The following is a 25,495-nucleotide window of genomic DNA, read 5'->3' on the forward strand; positions in this document are numbered from 1 at the left end:
AAACCAGCTTATCACAAAGTATTGCTTCCTGATTTGGGTACTTGTGAGTGTATTTGGGTAATCAACTAGTATGATTCTCAGACAAAAGAATGTACAGGTATTTGAGGGGCTATGGGTGTGTCTCTGTCACTGCTTGAGAGATGCTAAAATATAAGGGCCATTGTGTTCAGGATATAGAAAGTGTGGTTGAGTTTGGGTAGAGTGTAGCATTCTAACTTTAGCCAAATCTGTTCCCCAGAGCCTTTATCTGCCCTATTCAGTCGAAAGCTCCAGCATGGACACCATTGTGCTGCTCTGAGAGGCCCTTCCATGTGTCCGGACTCCTCCTGGGGCTCAGCCTCACAAACTCTTGCTCCCTTTTCTTCTTACTTTCACACATGCTAAGCCTGGCCCCCAGCAGAACCTTGGCAGCCACAGTTCTTTCTTCTTGGAGCATCTTGCCTGCAGAATGACACATGGCTGCTGTTCTGCCACTCTTCACAAATGAGGGTGGTAATTATACCTAACACGGGAAGAGGTTATAAAAATTGAGATAAATAATGTCAGGAGGGCTGGGGTTGTAGCTCAGTGGTAGAACACTTGCCTAGCATGTGTGAGGCACTGGGTTCTATTCTCAGCACCACATAAAAATAAATAAAATAAAGGGCCATCCACGACTAAAAAAAATATTTTAAAAAGTGTGAGGAAGGGCTGGTGCTGGGGTTGTGGCTCAGTGGTAGAACACTTGCCTAGCATGTGTAAGGCCCTGGGTTCGATCCTCAGCACCACATAAGGATAAATAAATAAAGGTATTGTGTCCATCTACAACTAAAAAGTATTTAAAAAGAAAAAAGAAGAATGTGAGGACAAGCAGAGGGGTGCCCAGCATACAGTAGATGCTCAGTAAGTGGTAGCCTTTTTCATTTCATACAGAAATGAAATTCTGTATGAAATTACATTTCATTTCTGTATGAAAATACATTTCATACAGAAATGAAATATATTCACAGAAAAGGTTGGAGAGGTGACTTGGTTTTCACTTTGTGCTCTGCATACTTCTTTGCTGGAATTTCTATTCTATTAGTATGTATTACTTTTTTCTTTTTTTCTGATGGTGCTGGAAATGAACTCATAGCCTTACTCATACAAGGCAAGTGCTTTACCACTGAGCCACACACAATATCCCTGCCTCTTTTATTTATTTTACTTGTGGGGTGCTGGAGATTTAACCCAGGGGCAGTTTACCACCCTTTTTATATTTTATTTTGAGGCAGAGCTTCACTAAGTTGCTTAGACCCTCACAAAATTGCTGAGGCTAGCTTTGAATTTTTGATTCTCCTGTCTCAGCCTCCCAAGCCACTGGAATTACAGGCATGTGCCACCTTGCCCAGCTATTCTTTTTAAGTATTAATTAGTGATATTTCCTGCATATTTAGCTTTCTGGTCATGTAACCCACTTTTGAAAACACTGGATTTCAACCCTTCTTAACACCTTGATGTTTTTAAATCTGTTTCCCATTTAGAGGTAACAGATGTGTGCGGTTTCAGCCTCTACCATAAAGTGGTACCATCTGTCACACATACTTCATTGTTTTTGTCCTGCTTCAAGGTTTGCCTCATGGTCAGATATGTTTTCCAATTTCTTTTTTTTAACTGGGGTTTGAAACAGTGGCCCTTAACTACTGACCTACATCCCCAGCCCTTCTCTTTTCTTTCTCTTTTTTTTTTTTTTTTTTTAATTTTGAGACAGTCTTACTAAGTTGCTGAGACTGGTATTAAACTTGTGATCCTCTTGCCTTAGCCTGCCAAGTTGGGATTACAGGTGTGCACCTACCTGACTTTTCCAACATTTTTTTAATTTTTATTTTTTTAGTTGTAGATGGACACAATATCTTTATTTTCATTTATTTATTTTTATGTGGTGCTGAGGATCGAACCCAGGGCCTCATGCGTACAAGGCAAGCAAGCACTCTACCATTGAGCTATAATCCCAGCCCCTCCAATATTTTTTTTTTTTAGTTGTTGATAGACATTTATTTATTTATTTATTTGTACAACTTACACTCCTCCTTGGGCTGAGGTTGTGGCTCAGTGGTAGAGTGCTCACCTAGCATATGTTAGGCCCTGGATTTGATCCTCAGCACCACATATAAATAAATAAAATAAAAGTATTTAAAAAAAAAAACTTATACTCCTACTACCGCAGTCTCCTGAGTCACTGAGATTATTAAAGGCATGTTCCACCATGCCCAGTTCTAACACCTTTCTGTCTCTTGAAGCACAGGAATACTTCTCTGCACAGAGTCCTGACCAGCAACAGCTACATCATGTCTTAATCTCTATACATGTCAAAGCACTGCTAGAGCCTTTTCTGAAACTAGCTCGGTCTTTCCTTCCTGGGAACTAGAACAGTCTTAGCTGAGATGATAACTGAGGGGCCTGGAGGAGTCAGAGGACAGGGAGAACCCACAGGGCCGAATCCCTTCTTTCTCTTACCTGTGTCAAAATTATGTTGAACTTGCCAACATCTTAAAGCCTCTGTTCCCATTAGGAGTGAAGCATTCCGGAAGCGTAATCTTTTCTATTACCACCAAAGGCAAGTTCTCTTTATAAGACATTGGAAACTCTTAATCACATAGACCTTGAAGTCCACTGTCTGAAAATCCCCTTGTGCCTCCACCATCTCTTAGGACCTCATCTTAGGTGGACTTCCCACTGCAAAAACACTCACTTATTCTTGCAGTCACCCTTATTGGCCACTGGCTGAACTAGAAGTACCTTGTCAAAATGTCCATTTGTGGCCAGTGTCCTGTGCAGCCCTGGGCTTCCTGTGATGACTCCTCCATTTTCTCTGTCCTCCCCAGCAGCCCCCCTCAATGTTCCTACCACCTTAATACCTTCCTAAAGTTCTCCCTGCACTGCCAGGTCTTTGCCAACTCTCCCCAAAGACACAGTACCCTGGTAGCTTTCAAGGAGAGGCCAGTCCTCCCACACAGGTTGCTAGAACCCTAGACAAAAACCTGTATACTCCCTGTGATTGTAAAAGGAACATATTTATGACAGAAGTCTACGAAATACAGGCAGTGTAGCTGGACATGGTGGCCCACACCTGTAATCCCAGCACTGAGGCATGTGGATTACAAGTTCAAGGCCTGTCTCAGCACGTTAATGAGACCTCAGAAACTTAGCAAGACCTGTTTCAAAATTAAAAGCCTGGGGATAATACTTGGTGGTAAAGCACCCCTGAGTTCAATCCCTAATACCTAGATAAATAATTAAATGGAAATGTAGCTCAGCCAGAGCATCCCTGGGTTCAAGCCTCAGTATCACACTAAAAGAAAAGAAAGAAAAAGGAACACAGATAATGTTAAAGGAAAATAGAAATTCTTGGTAACTCTGTCACCATCTGTATTAATATGTGGCTGGATTTCGCCCCTTTGTTCTATGCATATATATTTACATGTATATTTTTAATTATATATCAATTATATATTTTGCAACTTTTCATTTGACATTGTGTTTTCTACCTATGTCACCAAATGGACATTTAAAATACGGTTTTTTTGGAAGTATCAAGGATTGAACTCAGGGCTTTGGACATCCTAGGCCAGTACTGTGCCTCTGAGTTACATCCAGACCTCTTTATATTTCAGTTTGAGACAGAGTCTCCCTAAATTGCCTAGGCTGACATGGAACTTGTGATCCTTTTACCTCAGCCTCATGATTAATTGGGATTATAGGCATGTGCCAATAGACCCAGTGAGAATGTGATTTTTTTTTTAATTATGCTTGGAGTATCAAACCCAAGGCCTCACACATGCCCAGTAAGCACTCTACTACTGAGTCATATCCCTCGCCTGAAATATAATTCTAAATATTCTGTTACTTATTTCAAGTACACATTAATGTTTTTATATTTTTATATTAATGTTTTTATATTTATTATGCTGTTTTTTTAAAATTTTTTTAGTTGTAGTTGGTACAATATCTTTATTTATTTTTATGTGGTGCTGAGGATCGAACCCAGTACCTCACACATGCAAGGCAAGTGCTCTACCACTGAGCTACAGTCCCAGCCTATTAAGCTGTTATAACATTGCAACATTTTTGTGCCTATATCAGGTTGTTGTTTTGATAACTTCATAGAAATAGTATTATATAGGTGAAATGTGTTTGGAGATATTTAAAATTTGATGCATATTACCAAATACTTTCCAGAGAGTGTGCCACTTTATAGTTTTACCAGCTGTGTGTGAATAAGTCCCAGTGATAGGTATCATCCATCATTTCTCTCTATTCTCTGTGTCCCTGGCCCAGACTTGACACTTGTTTGGGTAGAAAAATGTCCCTCAAAGCAGATTGATCATCATTATATAGAGATATCAGTGTCCTCTGGGGGTTCTGTGAAGACTGATCTGTTCAACTGAGCATTTTACATAAATTTAACCTTTTTATGTGACTGATGAGGCGCTCCATGCCTCACATCAGGTAAGATGCTATCTCAAATAAGGATGCAGGGAATTCACTTCCTTATAAGTGCACCAGAGCAACTTTGCTTTTACCTGTTTTATATATTAGAATTCTGCCCAAGATTACTGTTTGAAAAGTTGTGCTTTTCAAAGCTACTTGTGTTCTACCTACAAAATTCTTGCAGTTTCTCTACCACTCTTGAGGCCCTTGACCACTTTTCTAGGAACTGTGCCCCACTATGATAGTTTACCTATGTGCCTCCCAGACACATCCCCCTGTGAATACAGAAATGGGGCTTTTGCCTGCCATGTCCAGTGCCTGCTGCACATTAGGTACTCAATAAACAAGTGAATGAATGAATGAATGAACTACTGATTGATAAGATTATTGAGAAGCAGCATCAGCCACTGATTAGTGTGTCTTTTCTTACCAAGTCTGACTAGCTGAGTCTCAAGAATGCTGTTGGAGAATAAATCTATGCTTGATTTTATACTTGCATGTGTTAGGGTATTATAAGCAAATAAATTTTCTCCTTCTCTTCTTGGCATATCAGCTTACCCGACGATTGCCACCCATCAAGGAAGCCAAACCTCGGTTACAGAAGCTTTTCCGGGACTTCTGGCTGTACTCTGTACTGATGGGATTTGCTGTGGAGGGATCAGGTAGGAGGTGATCTCTCTCTCCCAGGGAAGACAGATTGCGGAGTAGAAAAAATTATGAGGTCAGGCTCAACCTAATTATTAATGTGAGCATGTTCAAAATAAGTTCAAATGCAGCTATTTCTTCTTACAAGTATTTGTAAACATTATACTTCTCAGATGGAGTTTAGAGTACTTGAGAATGCCACATACCTTAGGGAAAATCTTCCCAAGTTACATAGCGGCCTAATTTTGGCATTAATTATCTCAAAGGGTCCAGGACTCTAGAAATTGTCTGAGTTAGTACCACTATAATGCTTCTTGACCCAAGAACTTTCCTTTCTTCTTTCCTTCCTTCCTTCCTTCCTTCTGTCCTTCCGGTACAGAGGATCAAATTCAAGGCAACCCCCCCCCCCAGGCTAGTTAAGTGCTGTAACCCCCGTCTACATCCCCAGTCCTACATCTCACTTGTATTCACTTTCTACAGGACTCTGGCCAGAAGAGTGGTATGAGGGGGTCTGTGAAATAGCCACCAAGTCACCACTGCTCACCTTTCCCAGCAAAGAGCCACTGCGGTCAGTCCTCCAGTACAACTCAGCCATGAAAAATGACACGGTCACCCCAGTAAGAATTCTTCCTCATTTTTGCTAAAACCTCTGGAACAATTAGGGCATATCCTTTCAAAGTTCTTATGAACACGTTGCCGGCCACTAGGGCCTCTTTCTTTTGGGGAGATATGCTTGTGAGTCTGTGAGAGTTTCTTTCCCTCCAGGCTGAACTAAATGAACTCAGAAGCACCATCATCAATCTGTTGGACCCTCCTCCTGAAGTTTCTGCCCTCATCAACAAGCTGGACTTTGCCATGTCTACCTATCTCTTGTCTGTGTACCGGCTGGAATACATGAGGTACACAGGTCTTCACTTCTACACATCCACATTTGAATGAATTTTTAAATTTTGACCTTCTAGACACAGAACTTTTTTCAGCTCCTCCCAAGACATGCAAGCTTTCTAAACACAACCATCTGCTTTTCTCATGTGCCCCTCTTCATGAACACCAAAATACCATATGTTTAGAGACATCCCAGTATTTAAATTCCATTTTTATCCCCTCTCCCATAGGAATTAGGCTGCTGAGCAGTCCTAATGCTGCGAACTCAATCCTTTGATGTTGGGGGCCCCTCTGAGGAGCCAGTCCTCACTAAGCTGGTTTCCAGGAACATGGCTAAGTACAAATAGCAATGTGAATTAGGAGAGGTCCAGTTCCAAAATAGTCCTACAGGTGGCCTGACCCTTACTGTGTAGCCATAGCAGTCCTAACCACTATAATGGCTGCTATGATCTGATGGAGCGTTTTTGTTTTACCAGGTTCTATACTAAGTTACACGTATTGGCACACTCTCCAGAAAGCCTGTGAGGTTGGCAATATGTTATACCCATTTTGTAAATGAGGAAAATGAGACAGTAAGAAGTTAAGAAATCTCTAATGTAGATTGAAAATCCACTGAGCCTGATCCTCAGCCCTCTAAATGGTCTTTTAAGCACTGTGCCCTGCTACCTCTTGTCAGTGAATATCAGAAGAAGCAGCCAAAAAATAACTGGAGTGAAAAAAAACTGATCGCACCACCGTACCCACTAGCATGTTATATAGCTCCTCCTAGTTCTTTTTCCAAATAATACATTTTCAAAAGTCAAAACAAAGGAAGCCAACCAAAACAGTGAAAGAATGGTTTCAGTGCTAGTATGCATGACTAAAAGAAATGTGTTAAGACTCCTTCAGCCTTCTGTGTTGGAAGGCAAGACTATCTCCCATCCTCCACAAGTGTGTCCCTAAAGTGTTCAGGATCCTGGGCTACCTGCAGGTCCCTAGGAGTCCTATGATAGTATGGAGAAGCAACCCAAAACCTTTTTTTCAAGAATTTGCCTTAGATTCCCAGCCACTGGTTAGTGGGAAAATTTTTAAATCACAAAAGAGACAATGTGAGAAGTCAAGTTAAAGCCATGTGTGTGTGGGCAACTGAGAATGCATGCACTTAAAACCCCCTGGCCCACCCTGAAGAAACTTACCTTTCGAAAGACTGATGTGGAGGCTGATGGTTGCACATCACAAACCCTACTAAGTGAATCCTCCAGAACTCTGAAAGGCTCATCAAAGCAGCCATAGTTCAAGCTCACACACTTATTTTTTTCCTTTTCCCCAAAGATTAAAGATATTTTTTACTGTAAATGTCGAAATGTGGGCCGGGGAGGTAGCTCAGTGGTATAGTGCTTTATACCTAGCATGCTCAAGGTCCTGGGTTCAAACTCCAGCACTGCAAAATTAAAAGCAAAAACATCAGGGCCAGGATGTACTTCAGTGGCAAAATACTTGCCTAGCATGCACAAGATCCTAGTTTGATCCCCAGAACTGGAAGAAAATATATAAATAAAATGTCCACAGCACATGAAATTTAAAAAGGGGTGTAACCCTTGGGAATAGTACAAAAGATGCAAAAAGTGAAGAAATACAGGTCTTACTTACCTGGCTCTGAGCCCCTCATTCCTGCTGTTAATTGTCCTATTTTTTCCATCTAGAAATTTTCTCACCATAGGCAAACGTGTATATCCTACACATGTACACACATAGACACACCTCAGGAAACCTGTCAGAGAAATTGTGCTCTACCTATTTCCCCGTATCTTCCTTTTCTCACTTAATAGTATATCTTGGATCTTTTTTCTGTAACAGCACATGACAGCTGCCTCTTATCTTGGTGGCTATGTTATGTGACATTGAATGGGTAAATTTTTGATTATCTGACTGGTCTCCTATTGATGGGCATTTAGACTGTTTCTGTTTGGGGTAATGCAATCAGCACTGTTGTTGAGAATCCTTGTGCACCTAACTCTTAAGATATGTAGCTAGTAATGGGACTGCTGGGTTGAAAAATTTGGGAGCATTACATATCACCCTCCAGAAAATCCAAGTCATTGTCTGACCCTATAAATGTTAGAGAGTTTCTGTTTCTCGCAGCCGTATCAGTCTGAGGAGTGTTAACATCTCTGATAGGGAGAGCCTAGATTTTTTTCAAAATTTATTTAAAGCTGTTCTCCTTATTAGGGTACTGCGTTCAACAGATCCTGATCGCTTCCAGGTAATGTTCTGCTACTTTGAGGATAAAGCTATTCAGAAAGACAAATCTGGTAAGCTTATTATTATGATACTCCCATAATGACTTGAACTTTAATAGGATAAAAGGGCTACTACTGCCTGTTTTCTGTCAACACAGAGGAAAATTTTATCAAGTTACCAAACTACACTGGAAAGATCAGCATAGAGCATGTAACCTTAAAAAAAACATATCTTTCCAGCTCTTCTACTGTTGCAAGGAGACCAAAAAACAAAAGGAGCCTACCATATATGTTCAAGTGTGCTCCAGCACCCAGATTTTTATCCTTAATATTATCTTCTGTATAAAGAACCAAGGCTCCTTGAACAATCATCAGTGGACCTGGAGCATCTTACTGTTGCCAGAGAGCAGTCATACTTTTTAATTGTCAGGAGGAGGCTAAGAGGACCAAGGAACCAATTTAAAGGGACTCCTAATGGACTAATTATAATAATTCAAACATAAGTACAGTATTTTTTTTTTTTTGCAAGTTTAGTTTATGAAAGGTATGAGTTCAACGTACAAGAATGCATAATTACAAAAGAAGGGTGAATACACTGGGAGATATATATTTTTATTTATTTTTTTTTTTTTAAAGAGAGAGAATTATTTTTTAATATTTATTTTTTAGTTTTCGGTGGACACAACATCTTTGTTTGTATGTGGTGCTGAGGATCGAACCCGGGCCACACGCATGCCAGGCGAGCGCGCTACCGCTTGAGCCACATCCCCAGCCCCTATTTTTATATATATAGATATATAGATATAGATATATAATTGTTATGCTATGTTTTTTAGAGAATAATAAAGAGGGGGAAAGACTGTGCATGTTCAGTAAAGATGTAATATTTCCCCCATCTTTTTTTTTTGGTACTTGGGATTAAATGCGGGAGCACCTTACCCCTGAGCTGCATCCCCAGCTCTTTTTATTTTTTGAGACATGAATCTTACTAAGACTGGACTCAAACTTACTATCCTCCTGCCTCAGCCTTCTGAATTACTGGGATTACAGGCATGTAGATTCATGCCCAGCTTTCCAAATTATTTTTTGTCTTTTTTTTTTTTTTTTTTTTTTTTTTTTTTTTGTGTGTGTGTGTGTGTGTGTGGTGCTGGGGAACCAGGACCTTGTGCATGCAAGGCAAGCACTCTACCAACGGAGCTATATATCCAGCCCCCAAATTCATTTTGATCTACACTTAGTTGATTCCTCAGATATGGAATCCACAGAAACAGGGCCAGTTATACATAATGCTTATTTCTTCCAGTAAGGCTTTGTGAGGTGGAAGCATGGAGTTGTTTCTGCTTCTTTTCACATAAACAAGAAAGAAGAAACACCAGGAAAGAGCCTCACAGTCCAGGAAAAGGTTCAGCACCAGCAATAGAAGACTACTCCGTCCTGGTCTCAAGAGAGTAACTAGGTCGACAGAGTGAACAGTAGATGATGAACAGAAAAGTTGCACAGAATAGCCAGTCAAAGATGCTCTGTGAGTCAGGGCTCCAGAGAGAGTTGGCTGCAGACATAGCCATTGTCTTGAGGGTCTTCACATCTTCATATCCCTACTGATTAGGAAGAACCCCCATTTGGGGCAGCCTTCAGGCCAGATAGGAAGACCATACTTGATAAGCTATGCCCAGGCCAGAATCTGCATCATTTCTTGGAACATTTCAGTGTAAAAAAAAATCAGTATGAAAAAAGCCTCATGATTCAACATGTCCTCAAACCCTGAGTGTACAGAAGGCCTCAGCTATTAAAAGTTCCAGCCAAGAGAACTGAACTTGTAGGAAGTCAGAAAAATAGTAAAGTCTATGAAAGCATAAAAATATTAGTTACCAAAATCCCTAGTAAGGCAAACCCAACATAGAACTAGGAATAAAAAGAAGAGAGAAAACTGGAAGGGGGTACAAAGGAACTCTCTAGACCAATAGAAATATTCTATGTCTTGTTTGAGTTGCATAAATGTATACAGTGGTTTAAAATGTCATCAAATTGAGCACATAAGATCTATAAAATTTATTATATGCCAGTTATACCCCCCATTTTAAAATTGTATTAAATAGAGTTTTGCAGAAGTTTACTTAAGATGGGAGGGGAAATAAAAGAAGAGACATTAAAATTGAGTCAGCAAAGAAAAAAGTTTGTATAGCACTTTTTGACCAGTTTTAGTACAAGAGCACTGATGAGACTAATATAAAAGATGTTTTAAAACGTTTGGGTTCTTTCTGCTTCCTGGTGCCTAAGCTGAGCAGTTTTCCTGATCTTAAGAGAGTGACTAGGTAGACAGTGTACCACATGCTTCTGCCATCGAGTTTGGCCTTGTGCCATGACGTTTTTGGCCTTACCTCAGGCCCAAAGTGACATGATCAACCAACCATGGACTGAAATTTCTAAAACCAGGAGCCAAAATAAACATTCCTTCCTTTAAAATAAATAAATAAATACATACATACATACATACATACATACATACATACATACTTGGCAACTTTGCAAGGCCCTAAGCAATTTATTGAGACTCTGTCTCTAAAAAACAGTTGGGAGAGGGGCTGGGGATGGATCTCAGTGGTAAAGCATCCCTGTATTCAATCCCTAGTACAAAATAAATAAATAAATAAATAAATATAAAAATTTAAGAGATGCTAAAATATTAGACTTATGTTTTAAGTAAATATTTAGAATCATTTAATTAAATTTGGTAGAATACATAAATCTTGATTAATTGTGTGGCTAAATTTTTTGAGGGATATTGATTGATAAATTCCTAAGATTAACAAATTTAATATTAATAAAATACAAGTAGTAGTAAGCAGTCCTTTCCATGCCAAAAGCCATTGGGACATTGGTGGATCCATCAATTTGTTCTTGCCAATGGAAAAATCATTCCCAGATACTTCTAGTACTATTTTTGTTCTTTTTTGGAAAATAAATACTTGAAGAAATGTTTTAGAAAATCACCCCAGGGTCATGTAAGACTTTCATGCATTGAGTCTTTTGCAGAGCACTTCACACTGCTACTCAGCAGAGTCAGGAAATCAGGTGTGTGAATTTGTTTTTGCAGCTGGGAGCCAGTAGAGTTAGCCAGGAAAGATGATGGAAGGATTCTAGAAGCTCCCTCTGCTGGCAGTAGAGGAAGGATTAGAGGTCTCAGGTGGAAAATGGAAGCAGGCAATTTCTACCAAGGAAGCTTTTTCCAGGAGAGCCATAGAGCACAGGAGGTGGGTGGGCATGCTCAGAGGGTCTCACATACATGTCTCAGGAACACTTGGACCTGGGACACCATCATCCACTGGCTGATTCATTCCTCTCAATCATCTACCCAGTATCCATTTGTGTAGCAGCTATTTTGTTCTAAATTCTGTGTTAGATAGTTGGCTTATCCTGAGATTCTTTGATTCTAGGAGAGGGAATAAGCAACCAAAAAATTGAAAGTGCCAACTCTTAAAAGACCTCAGAACCTGGCATATTTTGCCAGCCTCCTGGAGAATATTTACAGACAGAATCAGATCCGTTTCTGAAGCTGGATGTCTTGCTTGCCCTTCTCTCCAGACTCTTTTCTTCTTTGCTATTTCATTCTGAGGAAATTAAATGACACTGAAAATGATTTGCTCTTCACAGATGCTCTCCATTTTTGCAGTACACTGTTCCACATGATTTCCACATGAATCAAATTGATTATTTTGGTTCTTAATAATTAGTTAAGCCAATAAGGGTGCAGCTGTTGAATTTACTCCCATCTTCCTTTTCTTTCCTAAGAGATAGAAAGGAATTGTCTTTGGAGATATGTATTATTCATGAATTTTCAGAACTAATCAGGAGAGAGGGTATTTGAAACATCTAGCTGCCTCCCTAAAGGGGAGGGCTTCCACCTCTTTTCTGCAGGTATAAACCAAACCTCTGTGTACACAAGGCCAGGACTCTGCTTGCATACCTCCCAGATGCCTAATTAATCAGTACACTAGTAATCTGGCGGTAACTGTAGGGGCAAGAAGGAGGGTGACTTTAAAGTAAAAGTCATACTAATATTACCTCATGATTTTGATTGACATCTGATCACTACTAAAAAGTAGAAGAAATGAGGGAAAGGAAAATCCCCATGATATCCACAGTAATTACAGGCTGAATCCACTGAGGGATAGTAAAATTAGTGGGCAAATATTTAAAGAAAAATTAGGTACCTGCACAATTTCAAAGTATCCCCCAGATGTATACCAGTTGCTATGGTGATTTTATTTCTCATCCACAAATTTTCAGAAGGTGGCACTTAATTCCTCAATCCTAATATGAGTTTGGTGACTTTTTGGTGGTATAGATTGAGGACTGAACCCAGAAGCACTCTATACTGAGCCACATCCCCAGCCATTTTTACTTTTTTTTTTTATTTATTTAAAGACAGGGTCTCACTAAATTGCTGATGCTGGCCTCAAACATATGATCCTCATAACTCAGCCTCCTGAGTTGCTGGGATTATAGGCATGTGCCACTATACCTGATCTCTGGTGGTGACTCTCTTCTAGAGTTTAGAAAGGGAAAAAAGAATCAACCCAGACTAAGTAATTGAGGTTAACTTCAACAGTGATAAGAGATATGGATATATATGGATATAATGTGACAAGAACAACATATCACCTCTGTGGTATTATCCCCCAAATCCTAGTCTAATCTTGAGCAAGCATCAGACAACAAATTGAGGGACCTTCTGCAAGATTACCTGTACCTTCAAAAGTGTCAAGACAGCAGAGTGTGGAGGTGCATACCTGTAATCCCAGCAGCTCAGAAGGCTGGGGCAGGAGGATCCATAAGTTCAAAGCCAAGTGTCAAGTTATAAAGTTCAAGGACAGACTAAAGAATCAACACATTCTAAAAGAGACTAGGAGATATGATGAGCGTATACCACATGTTTCCAGGCTTGGATTCTGGAATAGAAAAGGGACGAATGGGAGAATTCAGAAAGTACAGATAAAGTCTAAAGTTTAGGTAGTAGCATTCTATCAGGGTCAGTCTCTTAGTTTTGACAAAGGCATACTAATTACATAATACATGTTAATATCTGGGGAAGTTGGTGAACAATGAGTACATGGAAACTCTGCAATTATCTGTAAGTCTAAAATAATTTCAAACGAAAATGTTTGGAAATAGCCAGGATTGGTCCCTTTCTGTGGCTTCACTTGATCCATGGAAACCTTCTCATTTCAGGGATGATGCAGTGTGTGATTGCTGTTGCAGACAAAGTGTTTGATGCCTTCTTGAACATGATGGCAGATAAAGTAAGTCTCAGCAAAGTGCAAGCATATGCCTGCTGGAAGCACACAGGTGTGCTATTGTACCTGTCTCTTTTGACTCTAGGCCAAGACAAAAGAAAATGAAGAGGAACTGGAGCGGCATGCTCAGTTTCTGCTGGTGAATTTCAACCACATTCACAAGAGGATAAGGAGGGTGGCTGACAAGTACCTGTCTGGTCTGGTGGATAAGTAAGTTCTATTTCCTACTAATGCTTTGTGTATATGTGTGTAAATGTTTGAGATTTGAAATGCAGGGGAAAGTCATCCTTACATTATCCATCCAGAAAACAATGGCGCCAGAAGGAAACTTCTCATAGGTGATGCAGATTTCACCAGAATGTCAAGGAGTTTGTTATGGCCTGAATTTTAGTTTGGAAACCTCTGTTCATTCTGAACTATAGATGTTATTTACAGTACCTCTCTTGCTAATCAAGTGCTCACATCCTTGTGTCTCTGTATCCCACTCCCCCTACCATCTCCTATCCCAAGGTCATAGGTCCTCAAGTAGAAGCAGTATCCTATGGGATTCTCAGAAACAAAAGTCCACACTGGCCCTTTCCTACTATTTGTGCCGAGAACCAATACAGACCCTCTTGGGACACATCTGCATATAGACAAGTTAGGCTTGGTCAGTGTCTCTGAAGTTTGTAAGCAAGAGGCAGTACACCCACAGTGAGCCTGCCTACAGCTATGTCAAGGGGTTCTGGAGCCTTCCACAGATATGCCAAGTGCCTGCCTGGTCCAGGCAGCTATGCCATCTAAGGGTGGGTCAGGAGCTTCCAGAGGTCATGAGAGCAAGTCTAGCATACATGTGGCATGTCAGAACCAGGCCTCTTGAGCATTGAGCCATAAATGACTTATAGCAACCCAAAGGTACTCTTCTTCCAGCCCTAGGGCCACCAGAGCCCATGACTTATCACTTTCAGGAGTAAGCAGTAGCTTCTATCTACTCCAGGTATCATTCAGAATCTTCGTGGTTTTTTTTGTTTTGTTTTGTTTTTTTGTTTTTTGTTTGTGTGTGTGTGTGCCATGATGTAAGAAATATTGGGAATCCCTGGTTAAAAACTAGGAGAATTAGCCAGACATGGTGGCGTGAGCCTGTAATCCCAGTGACTCAGGAGGCTGAAATAGGAGGACTATAAGTTTAAAGCCAGTCTCAGCATCTTAGCAAAGCCCTAAGCAATTTAGTGGCACTCTGTCTCAAAAAATAAAAAAGGTCTGGTAAAACACCTCTAGGTTCAATCCCCAGTACCAAAAAATTTTAAGAAAGAGAGGGAGAGGGAGAGGGAAAGAAAGAAAGTGAAATAGGGGGCGCGGAGAGGGGGGAAAGGAAGAGTGAGAGGGAGATAGGAAGGGAGGGAAGGATTGCTTTGGGGTAGAGGGGGTGTGGCCTCACTAGGGTAACACCAATATGGTTGATCATTGTCAGGGTTGGAGCAGACCACCTAGGGCCTGTCTGACATTGAAGAATGGAACTGGAAAGCATATCTGACCAGGCATTGCCTACCTTAATGTAGAGGACCTTCAGGAGCTGGTGCCCTGCCTCAGAAGTCTTCTGAGACCCCCACATCAGCAACCAGCAGAAGGTGTAGCTTGTGCTGGTGCAGGGGAAAGTGACAGATGTGCCCCCCTCCCAGACAGTGCAGACTCCTGGGAGGCTCAGTTTCTGGACCCTGAGAGTCTATTCTTGATACAGGTTTCCCCATTTGCTCTGGAGCGGGACCGTGCTAAAGACCATGCTGGACATCCTACAGACCCTCTCGCTGTCACTGAGTGCTGTGAGTGTCCCTGGATGACCCTAGTGACCTGGGGCTGGCTGACACTCCTACCATCTATTCTGTGTTGTGGTCTGCCCCTCCAATTTGATGTGCCTCAACCTATTTAATGCTTCAAGGGGCAAATTTACAGTGGCAGAAAATGAGGATTGCCCATATCCCACTCTGTTTTTTCCAAGTAAACTGCAGCAAGTCTGAAAGCCCTTCATAGATTGGACATGTTGTGGGAAGGGGTGGCAAACATGCTGTTGCCCCAAGTCAGAAGCTTGGGCAGTGGCAACCTCAGGAAAGCAGATTCAAAAAGGGAATCTTGCTGTGCTTACAGGATATTCATAAGGACCAACCTTACTATGACATCCCTGACGCCCCCTATCGGATCACAGTTCCTGACACATATGAAGCCCGAGAGGTAGGTCTCACTTGCACTTCTTGGTGCAGGTTTCCACACTTGCTCAAGCCAGACCGTGTTAAAGACCATTCCAGACATCCTGCAGACCCTCTTGGTGTCATTGAGTGCTATGAGTGCCCACCAGTGACTCTAGTGAGCTGGGGCTAGCTGACATACATGCCATCTATCCTGTGTTGTAGTATGCCCTGCTGTCATGTCTCAGCGTAATTTATGCTTTGAGTGGCAAATTCATGACAATGGGAGGGGTCCTCCCTGCAATGAGGACTACTTTCACAACCATCTCATTTATGCTTAACATACATTAGGTCCTCAAGTCCCCAGCAATTAAGGCATGAGTAGTCCTGAGCCCATCACATGGTGAAGACACTAAGCAATGCCGGGGTTCCGTTGCAGGGAAGGCAAGTGACTCACCTGAGCCTTATCTGTCTTACAGTCCTGCCATACAGCCACCCTGAATCTCAGCTGTGCTCCTGCTTTAAATGCCAAAGAGGTTTCCATCTACAGTTTACAGCCTTTCAAATTTGCATTGAACAAATGTGATTTTTAGACCAGTTCACTTTTCTGAGGCATACTGCCTTTTTGTTGTTGTGATGGAATGACATAGCTTTGGCATTGTTATACAGTGGGCAAATAGGCAGGATTAATAGCTCCAAATGAGGAGGATGTACTAAGTGTCTCCTGTCCCTGACTCAGTCTAACTTGGATCCTCTACTGTGGCAGGACTGAAGCTCAACTCAGCCCTCTACCATGCGGCCAGCGCAATGGTTTCATTAATGAGGTTCTTGGCATAAAAGTTAGCTAGCAGAGATCAAAATAAACACACAGACTCAGTTACCTTTTTTTATGACCAGGTCCGAGACGGCTCCCCTCTCTGGTTCCCTCCTCTAACCGCCCGGTAGGGCAGCAAGGATTACTCAGGGCTAGCAGGAGAGAGAGAGCAAGCACGCCAGGGAGTAGCCTTTTATTGGGGAGCAAGAAACTCAGGGGATAATTCCATCCAATGAAGGTTGAAGGGGGGCCGCACTCCAAGGTCAGGGTCAGTGATTGGGCCTCCGGGGTCAGTGGTCAGTTACACCCCCACACGGACAGGTTCTCTCAACAGGAGAGGGCCGGCAAAGCTCCAACACAGCCAGAGCGCCTCAGACCCTGACCCGGAGTCACCCAGTCACGTGTGAGAATGGCTCCCGACATAGCCCTGTGTTCCTCCAGTCCTACTTCAGGCCTCTTAGCCAGACCAGCTGTCAATGTAGAGTTTCTCTCATCGCACCCATGAGGATTTTTGCTACTTGGAGCCTGCCTTTCTCTTTAGTCACTGAATCAGGACATGTTGCACAATTGCCCTATGATGTGCAATTTGTATAGGTTCTGCCACACAGCCTTACAGAATAACAGATCATTCTGTGCAGAATTCCGTCCCCTGGAGTCTTGGTGTTAGAACATGATCACTGCTAGGGCTATAGCCAAGATTGGATGCTTAAAGAACAAAAATTTATTTTCTCACAACTTTGAGGCTGGAAGTCTAAGATCAGGGTATTAGCAGCGGTGGTTTCTTCCAAGGACACTCTCTTCTCGGCATGTAGATGGCTGCCTTCTCACTTTGTTCTCTCACAGTCTTCCTTCGGTGGGCACATAACCCTGATGTTTCTGTGAGTCCAGATTTCCTCCTCTTATAAGGATACCAGCCATATTGGATTAGGGTGCATCCATATTGTCTTTTATTTTAATTCCCTCTTTAAAAGTCCCAATCCAAAATACTGAGGCTTAAGACTTCAGCATGAGATTTTGAGGAAGGCACAATTCAACCCATAACAGCCACTACAACAGCCCAGATAAGCTGATTTCAGGTTGTTGAAAATCAGTCTCACCCATTTTCAGAGCATCGTGAAGGACTTCGCTGCACGCTGTGGAATGATCCTTCAGGAAGCCATGAAGTGGGCACCGACAGTCACCAAGTCCCACCTACAGGTACTTTCTTGAAATCATCAAAAAGCAATCTCGAGGGCTGGGATTGTGACTCAGTGATAGAGCACTTGCCTGATATGTATGAGGCACTGGGTTCAATTCTCAGCACCAACTATAAGAAAATGAATAAAATAAAGTTCTGTCAACAACTAAAAGAAAATATTAAAAAAAAAAAAAAAAAGCAATCTTGGGGCTGGGGTTGTAGTTCAGCGGTAGAGCACTTCGCCTAGCATGTGCGAGGCCATGGGTTCGATCCTCAGCACCACATAACAATAAATAAAATAAAAATAAGGTATTGAGTCCAACTGCATCTAAAAATATGTAAATATTAAAAAAAAAAAAGCAATCTTGAAGCATAGTGCAGTATCACTTGCCTGTAATTCCAGCTATTCAAGAGGCTGAGGTGGGAGAATTGCAAGTTCTAGGCCAGCCTGGGCAATTTAGGGAGCCCTTGTCTCCAAATAAAATTTAAAAATGGGTGGTGTGGGGCTGGAGTTGTGATGCAGTGGTAGAGCACTAGCCTAGCCATCTGTGAGACACTGGGTCTGATTCTCAGCACCGCATATAAATAAATAAAATAAAGGTCCATCATCAACTAATAAAAATATTTTTTAAAAAAAATGGGTGGTGGGGCTAGGGTTGTAGCTCAGTGGTAGAGCACTTGCCTAGTATGTTGAGGCACCATATATAAATAAATAAAGGTCCATTGACAACTAAAAAAATATTTTTTAAGCCAGGCATGGTGGCACTCGCCTGTAATCCCAGTGGCTTGGGAGGCTGAGACAGGAGGATCCCAAGTTCAAAGCCAGCCTCAGCAACAGTGAGGCACTAAGCAACTCAGCAAAACCCTGTCTTTAAATAAAATATAAAAATAGGGCTGTGGATGTGGATCAGTGGTTGAGTCCCCCCTGAGTTCTATCCTTGGTATGCGCGCGCGCACACACACACACACACACACACACACAATTTTTTTAATGAATGGGGAAGTAGCTCAGAAGTAAAGTGCTTTCCTAGCATGTATAAGGCCCTGGGTTCAGTTTCCAGTTCTATGTATTAAAAGACAAATCTCAATAAGTTCCTTTGAGCCATCCAAAGAGCTTTTACACACAGAGAACTCAAAATACAAATAGTACTAGTGTGAATAAACAGAGACCAAAAACATTAGTATAGAGATTGAAAATAGTAGACCCTCAGGGGCTGCTCTGTTAGGAGCATCTTTGGGGGTTGGCATGCTGGTCAGTGCAAGAGGAGGGCAGGTGGCCATCTGATGAGCAGTCTCTGACTACTCACATCAGGTGTGGCAGGACTTCAGGCTCCTTACTAGATTCTTGGGGGCAATGTGATGGATGGAGGAGGTTTCCAAGAGACAGCGTGTCTGAGAGCTGAGTGCATTGTGTGCATCTATGCAGAGCCTTAATGAAAGCTGATGAGCAGAGGCAGACTGGGGGATATGTATCCCAGTAAAGTTCTTTTCTAGAAATAAAAAGAAAAAAAAAAAAAAAAGCTCCAGTCTGCACCAAGGTACATATGAGTTTTTTCAACAAAAGCACTGGCTTGTCGTTGTGAGTGAATGGGAGGTGAGCCATTTTTCTAGCGACAGGCAGACCCAGAACAAAAATATCACAGTATATGAGAGGAAATAATTGCCATAAAAGGGGTTAAAGATTTAAAAAAAAAAAAAAAAAAAAGGCACTAAAAGAAATCTAGGGGGCTGGGGATGTGGCTCAAGCGGTAGCGCGCTCGCCTGGCATGCGTGCGGCCCGGGTTCGATCCTCAACACCACATACAAAAACAAAGATGTTGTGTCCGCCGATAACTAAAAAATAAATATTAAAAATAAATAAATAAATAAAAGAAATCTAGGTTAGCAAAAGGCAGGTGTGAAATTGACTTAAGTAGCATTTTTTCAGAGTGAAGCCAGTTAAAAAAATGCTTTGAGGCATGGAATCTAAGAAGGCAGTACAGCTGGCTCCAGGAATCCTAGAGGCTATTTGGAAATCTACTGGCAAGAACCAGTTCCTAAGGTTGTTGTTAAGTTCCTTCTTCCACAAAAAGGTTGAGCAACAAGGATTGAGATATAGGAGGAGCAAGATCAGATGGACACATTTGGAACAAACACACAGGCTAAGCTGGACAATTCCAGGCCTGATAAGCTAAGCTAGTCTGCCATTTGATGCCTTGTAACTTCTCAATTTGCACACTAGAATTCTCCAGATAATGGTAGCTTCTCAAACTTACTGTTTGGGAAATGTCTGATTCCTTTATTTCATGTAGAAGAAACATCCTCAGCTCCAAAGGAAGTGATTTTAAAAGGGGAGGAACCCTTTGATGCCTAAAAAGGTTTCGGTGGGCAAAAAGTCAATAGACCTTTTCATTTTCCCTTGCAGTTTCTCAGGCAGGCCTAGACTAATAAGCAAGTAGAAAATGACAAGTTTTGAAATGATATTTTTTACCAGACATCCCCCTGGCATCCTTCCTTTCACTTTTCTCCAGCAATCCACCCCAGCCTCACTACCTCTCTCCTGCCCTCAGCTTTAGCCTTCCCAAGACTGCCCTCCTCAATTCTGGTCCAGTTTTTGTTGCTGTTTTGTTTGGGGGATTTTTTGTTTTGTTTGGTTTTTTTGTTTGTTTGTTTTTGGTACGGGGAGTTAAATCCAGGGGCACTTTACTACTGAGCCATTTTTAAATATATATATATATATTTAGGTGTGGATGACCCTTTTATTATTATATTTATTTATTTATTTATGCATGGTGCTCAGAATCTAACCCAGTGCCTCACACATGCTAGGCAAGTGTTCTACCACTGAGCCACATCCCCAGCCCTTTTTTATCTTTTATTTAGAGACAGGGTCTTGCTGAATTGCTTAGGTCCCTGCTAAGTTGCTGAAGCTGGCTTTAAACTTGTGATCCTCCTGCCTCAGCCTCCCAAGTCACTGGGCTTAGAATCTGATCTGGGGTTTTTTTTTTTTTTTTTCTGATCTGGTTTTTATAGCAAACTTAATGTACTTTCTTTTTAAATTTGATCATTAAGTCATTCCCCATCATTATGGGGTCCATGATGCTTTTTGTTTTTCCAGGAGCTCCCAGCACCATTGGTACAATTTTGTGTATACATGCTCATATGCATTCTTCTATGGGGATTTATGTAGTTTACCCTAAACTCCTGTGCCTTGCCCAGGGGTCCCCTGTGACCTTGCCAATTTCTGGCCAGGCTTGCCTCTTGCTTCCTTACCTCTTTTACTTGATGCTCCTATGGTGCTGAACCCATGAGGACCCTAGAGCAGGAGGCCTTCCTCCCACCTCTGTGTTCTGTCCCATGTCCTTCTGCCTCAGTGCCCCTTCAGCTTGTCATTCAGGTGGGCTCCTCTATCCATCACACCTGCCCTTTGGCAGCCATGGTGCTATAGCAGAACAGAGGTCCCCACATGGACTCCATATCATATTGCCTGCACATTGACAGTAGGACTGAGGTTATGTGGCCAAGAGGCTGGCATAGCATTTGGCAAATAGCAGAGGCTCAGCAAGAAACATGTGACCTCTCATATTGTCTGTGTGACACCACACCTATGGTGTGACAGCCATTCTGGGAATGGGGCCTTCTCCTCATTTATAGACAAGCAGTAGCTAGTCAGAGAAGGGTTTGGCTTTACTGATGGTCTCACAGTAAGACTTACAATGATTTGTTTTCCCCTTTAAGTGAAATAACATGTTGTCTTCTTATTTCAGGAATATCTGAACAAACATCAGAACTGGGTGTCAGGACTATCCCAGCACACTGGGCTGGCTATGGCCACTGAAAGCATCCTTCACTTTGCCGGCTATAACAAGCAGAACACAACTCTTGGGGTATGTGTATGCCTCCTGTGAAGCAGTGACCCCCTTAAATCATGGAAGCAGCATTATAGTGGGAAAGGACTCAAGCTTATGGGTAGCTTTCATGAAAGGCCCCTTGTCATCCATAGCCTATACTACCTATGGTGAGTCTGTTGACTAAGAGTAATTGGGTGGTACCCAGATTCAATCCTAGGTACAATCCCCAGTACCACCAAAATAATAATAATAATAATAATAATAATAATAATCTTTGTCCTTAGAAAGTTAGATGTAAGCTAGGTTTTCCCCTCTCTGTTGCTAAATAGGAAAGGATACCTGGTGTTATGTGTCTAATTGTTGGTTGTGCTCCATATCCTGACTAAAGTGCCCCAGCTTAATGTCAAGTGCAAGAGACTGCTGCCTCTGCCTAACACATCACACAATACTGCAAGGGAGGGGCCATCTCAGAAGCAGGATTTCAGGCCTGCAGAACTAGAGAACTGAGTCAGGAAACCTCTTCAGAGCCCTCCTACAGCACTTCTCAGGGACCACTTTTCTGTCCTCTAGCAGACTGAGGTGGAATATGCTGGGCACCTGGGGACAGATGGGAGCAATTTTGGAAGGGAGAAAGCTAGCGTGTACTTTGATCATTTGCTGCAGGGGCTTTGTATATCTTATTATCCCCATAAGAGCCTTTTGAGAGGGGCATGATTATCCCCTTTTCAGGGGAGCACATCCAAGTTCAAATATTTTAAGTGACTTCCCCCAAAGTCTCACAGCTGGTCATTGTCATGCCAGGTTTGAATACAGGCCTGCTTGATACCAAAGGCCAAAATGTCTCCAAAAAATGTAAAGCACTTTTATGATTAAATAAGAACCATTTAATTTTGTTTTTGCTTGTGTTTTAGTTTTTCCATAATTTATATTTTCTTCTCCTGATTCTCTTTCTGCCCACCCCCCAAAATTGTAACAATTGAGAAATTCCTCTTTCCCAGTAGTATCTGTATTATAGGAATTTGGTAGGTTCCACTGAATTGTAGTAATTAACACTAAAGGGAAAATGTGAAAGACTGGCCTTTTAAATGCATGTTGTAGTCTCCAGTGCTACCTGGCCAAGTGGGACCTTTGCAGAGCTGGCAGCAGCAAAAAGCCCAGATTAGGAAGAGAAGCTGCTAAAACCACTGAGGCCTTTTAAATCTAGGAGGGAGGGAAGTGAGGTTGGGAATCTGAGACTGAAGCAGAGTATCTATATTTTGGAGGTGATTTGCAAACATTTCTCTCATTTAGTGAGGGACACACCTTTCTGTCTTGTGTTGCTAGACATTTGGGCAGCTATTAGATGTTTAAAGCCTTTGCTAGATTTTTCCTCCACCTTCAATCATCCTTACAAATTACCTACCAGAAAGAATTTCTCACATCAGAATTTTTAAAACTTTTTCACATGGGATCTAAGAGTTCTAGAGAGTGTTCTAGAGTATTTTATTATATTTACTTGCCGGGACTAAAAATTTTCAACAGTCCCTGAATATGAACTTTTCTTTTGCCATGATAAACAGGAAGAAAAGACCATGTTTTGGCAGAGTGTAATAATTGTCATTATTTTTAGGCAACTCAGCTAACTGAGCGCCCAGCCTGTGTGAAGAAAGATTACTCCAACTTCATGGCATCCTTGAATTTGCGCAACCGCTATGCAGGCGAGGTACCTCTCTTGCCTTTGTGTTCAGGGTTCTTCAGTGTTTTGATGCCATTTGGCTCTTTCCCAGTGTAATATGAACAAGGGGTCTGGGAAATGTGTAATTTGTTCATTTTAGGTGGCTTGTGGAGCATGGAGTCCTGACACTCACTGGCACATTCTGGAGTATTTATGTCAATTACTTAAAACTTCTGTGAGAGGGTGACTTTATGCATGCTCTGACTGTGCTGAGGCATTAAATTTTTTAAGTGGTAGCAAACATTTGTTGAATGCCAAGCATTCCTCTGGGCTTTTGTTTCAATGTACGTATTATCATTCCCATTGTACAGATGAAGAAACCAAGGCTCCCGAGTTTAGGATTTTAACCAGTCCCTGAATTACACAGGAAGAACAGGATCAGTAATTATATCTGTCACGCACCACACTACCATTTATTCCAGTAGCTTCATCCTTCAGTTTCCTCCACAAAGTTCAGAACCTAGTTGACACCATTACTAAGATGCCTGGCAAGCCAGCCTCTAACCCAGGAGGTTGAGGCAGGAGGATTGATGATTCAAAGCTAGCCTCAGCAAATTACTGAGGCCCCAAGTAACTTAATGAGACACAAAATAAAGAATAAAAATGGTGGGGATATAGCTCAGTAGTTAAGCACCCTGGGTTCAATTCCTGGTACAGGGAAAATTAAAAAATAAGTGAAAAAAAAATTTTTTGATGAACTCTGTAAGTTCATCAATGACCTGGTCTGAATGGGGATCTACTTCTCTCTGAATACTCTGCCACTTTCATATTCCAGTGACTGTTCTCCACTGAACCTGGACAGGTGGGACCCAGTCACTGACCACACTGGAAATTGCTCTGAGAATGTTCCACATTGTTTTGAATATCCTGGTGGCAGTGGGAGGTCTTTCTTTGGGAGATAGGCTTCTTTTTTGGGAAAAAATTAGATATCCTTTACAATCAGTCTTGTGAATAAAAAAAGCAGCTCTGGAAAAAATAATTCTTTCTCCCTTTTTGTTTCCTTTGTACCCAGGATTGAACTTGGGGGCACTCAACCACTGAGTCACATCTGTAGCCCCATTTTTTATTTTATTTAGAGACAGGGTCTCACTGAATTTCTTTGCACCTTGCCATTGCTGAAGCTGGCTTTCAATTCTCCAGCCTCCTGCCTCAGCCTCCCAAGCCACTGGGATTACAGGTGTGCACCACCACTCCTGGCTGGAAAAAAAATCATTATTTCTAACTTTTAAAATACTGATGCAGGGCTAGGGATGTAGCTCAGTGATAGAGCACTTGCCTAGAATGTGATCCCCTGTACCTTAAAAAACAAAACCAAAAAAAAAACCTGAGACTGATCTTCTTGTTTGAGTCATCAATTGAGTATAGAGAAAATTTATTTAGCCAGTTCAGGTTCATGCAGTCCTGCCATGGGTCAGACCTCAGGCACAGTGCTGAGTACAATGACAGGAGATCAGATCCCAGCCCTGGAGGAATATCTGTAGAGGTGGAAACACCAATATGCTTTTCTAGAAGAAAAGTTCTTTCAGAAAATGTTGTAAGAAGTAGGTGGAGTGACTCACACTTGTAATTCCAACTATATGGAAGGCTGAGGAAGGAAGATTAAGAGTGCCAGCTTAGCTTGGGCAATTTAGTAACACCCCCATCTCAGAGAAGAGAAAGAGAAATGTATAAGGACTGGGATATGTCTCAGTGGTAGAGAGTTCATGTCTAACATACATGAGGCCTGGAGTTCAGTCTCCAGCACCAAAAAACAAAAAAGGAAAGAGAAAAAAACTGTTACCCATGGTGGTAACATCACTGAAATGAGCTTTAGTTGAAACAGTAAGGCACTGTCTGGTCCTATCATGAGTATGGTTAGGTAGCTGCCACAGCCCCGCCCACATGGCTGGATTACATGCAAGGTTGTTAACAAACATGCTTCTTGCAGGTATATGGAATGATTCGGTTCTCAGGTGCCACAGGCCAGATGTCTGATCTGAACAAAATGATGGTCCAGGATCTGAGTACAGCTTTGGACCACAGTAATCCCCAGCACTATACTCAGGCCATGTTCAAGCTGACTGCAATGCTCATTAGCAGTGAAGGTAACACACAAAAGCTCATTAGAATTCTGGGATTGTTTCTAAGTGAATGTTCACCTTAGTGATAAGCTGGAGTCTGGGCTGAAGAAAGAGCTGGAGCTTCCCCAGTAGAGATCTCTATGGTGTGTCTTATGAGTGAAAAGTAAATAGAAAGCCATTGTTGGCCCCAGCCAGGGGTGAATCTTGTTAACCCAGTGAAGCCATGTTTCAGGTCCAGACAGGGTTGTA

At 41.8% G+C, this 25,495-nt stretch overlaps 1 protein-coding gene across 2 annotated transcripts in view; it reads left to right on the forward strand.

Annotated features, from left to right (window-relative positions):
• Pi4ka (phosphatidylinositol 4-kinase alpha) overlaps positions 1 to 25,495 on the forward strand; it is a 135,744-nt gene that overhangs the window by 77,707 nt on the left and 32,542 nt on the right. For both annotated transcript variants that reach the window (XM_076862900.1, XM_076862964.1), the window contains 12 exons: positions 5,003 to 5,111; positions 5,575 to 5,711; positions 5,860 to 5,993; positions 8,188 to 8,270; positions 13,428 to 13,498; positions 13,578 to 13,702; positions 15,210 to 15,291; positions 15,614 to 15,697; positions 17,573 to 17,662; positions 21,389 to 21,508; positions 23,082 to 23,174; positions 25,114 to 25,270. In XM_076862900.1, the coding sequence (XP_076719015.1) occupies positions 5,003 to 5,111; positions 5,575 to 5,711; positions 5,860 to 5,993; positions 8,188 to 8,270; positions 13,428 to 13,498; positions 13,578 to 13,702; positions 15,210 to 15,291; positions 15,614 to 15,697; positions 17,573 to 17,662; positions 21,389 to 21,508; positions 23,082 to 23,174; positions 25,114 to 25,270 (1,285 nt within the window). The remainder of the gene's footprint in view (positions 1 to 5,002; positions 5,112 to 5,574; positions 5,712 to 5,859; positions 5,994 to 8,187; positions 8,271 to 13,427; positions 13,499 to 13,577; positions 13,703 to 15,209; positions 15,292 to 15,613; positions 15,698 to 17,572; positions 17,663 to 21,388; positions 21,509 to 23,081; positions 23,175 to 25,113; positions 25,271 to 25,495) is intronic.

Source organism: Callospermophilus lateralis, chromosome 1, assembly GCF_048772815.1.
Source record: "Callospermophilus lateralis isolate mCalLat2 chromosome 1, mCalLat2.hap1, whole genome shotgun sequence".
NCBI classification, from domain to species: domain Eukaryota; kingdom Metazoa; phylum Chordata; class Mammalia; order Rodentia; family Sciuridae; genus Callospermophilus; species Callospermophilus lateralis.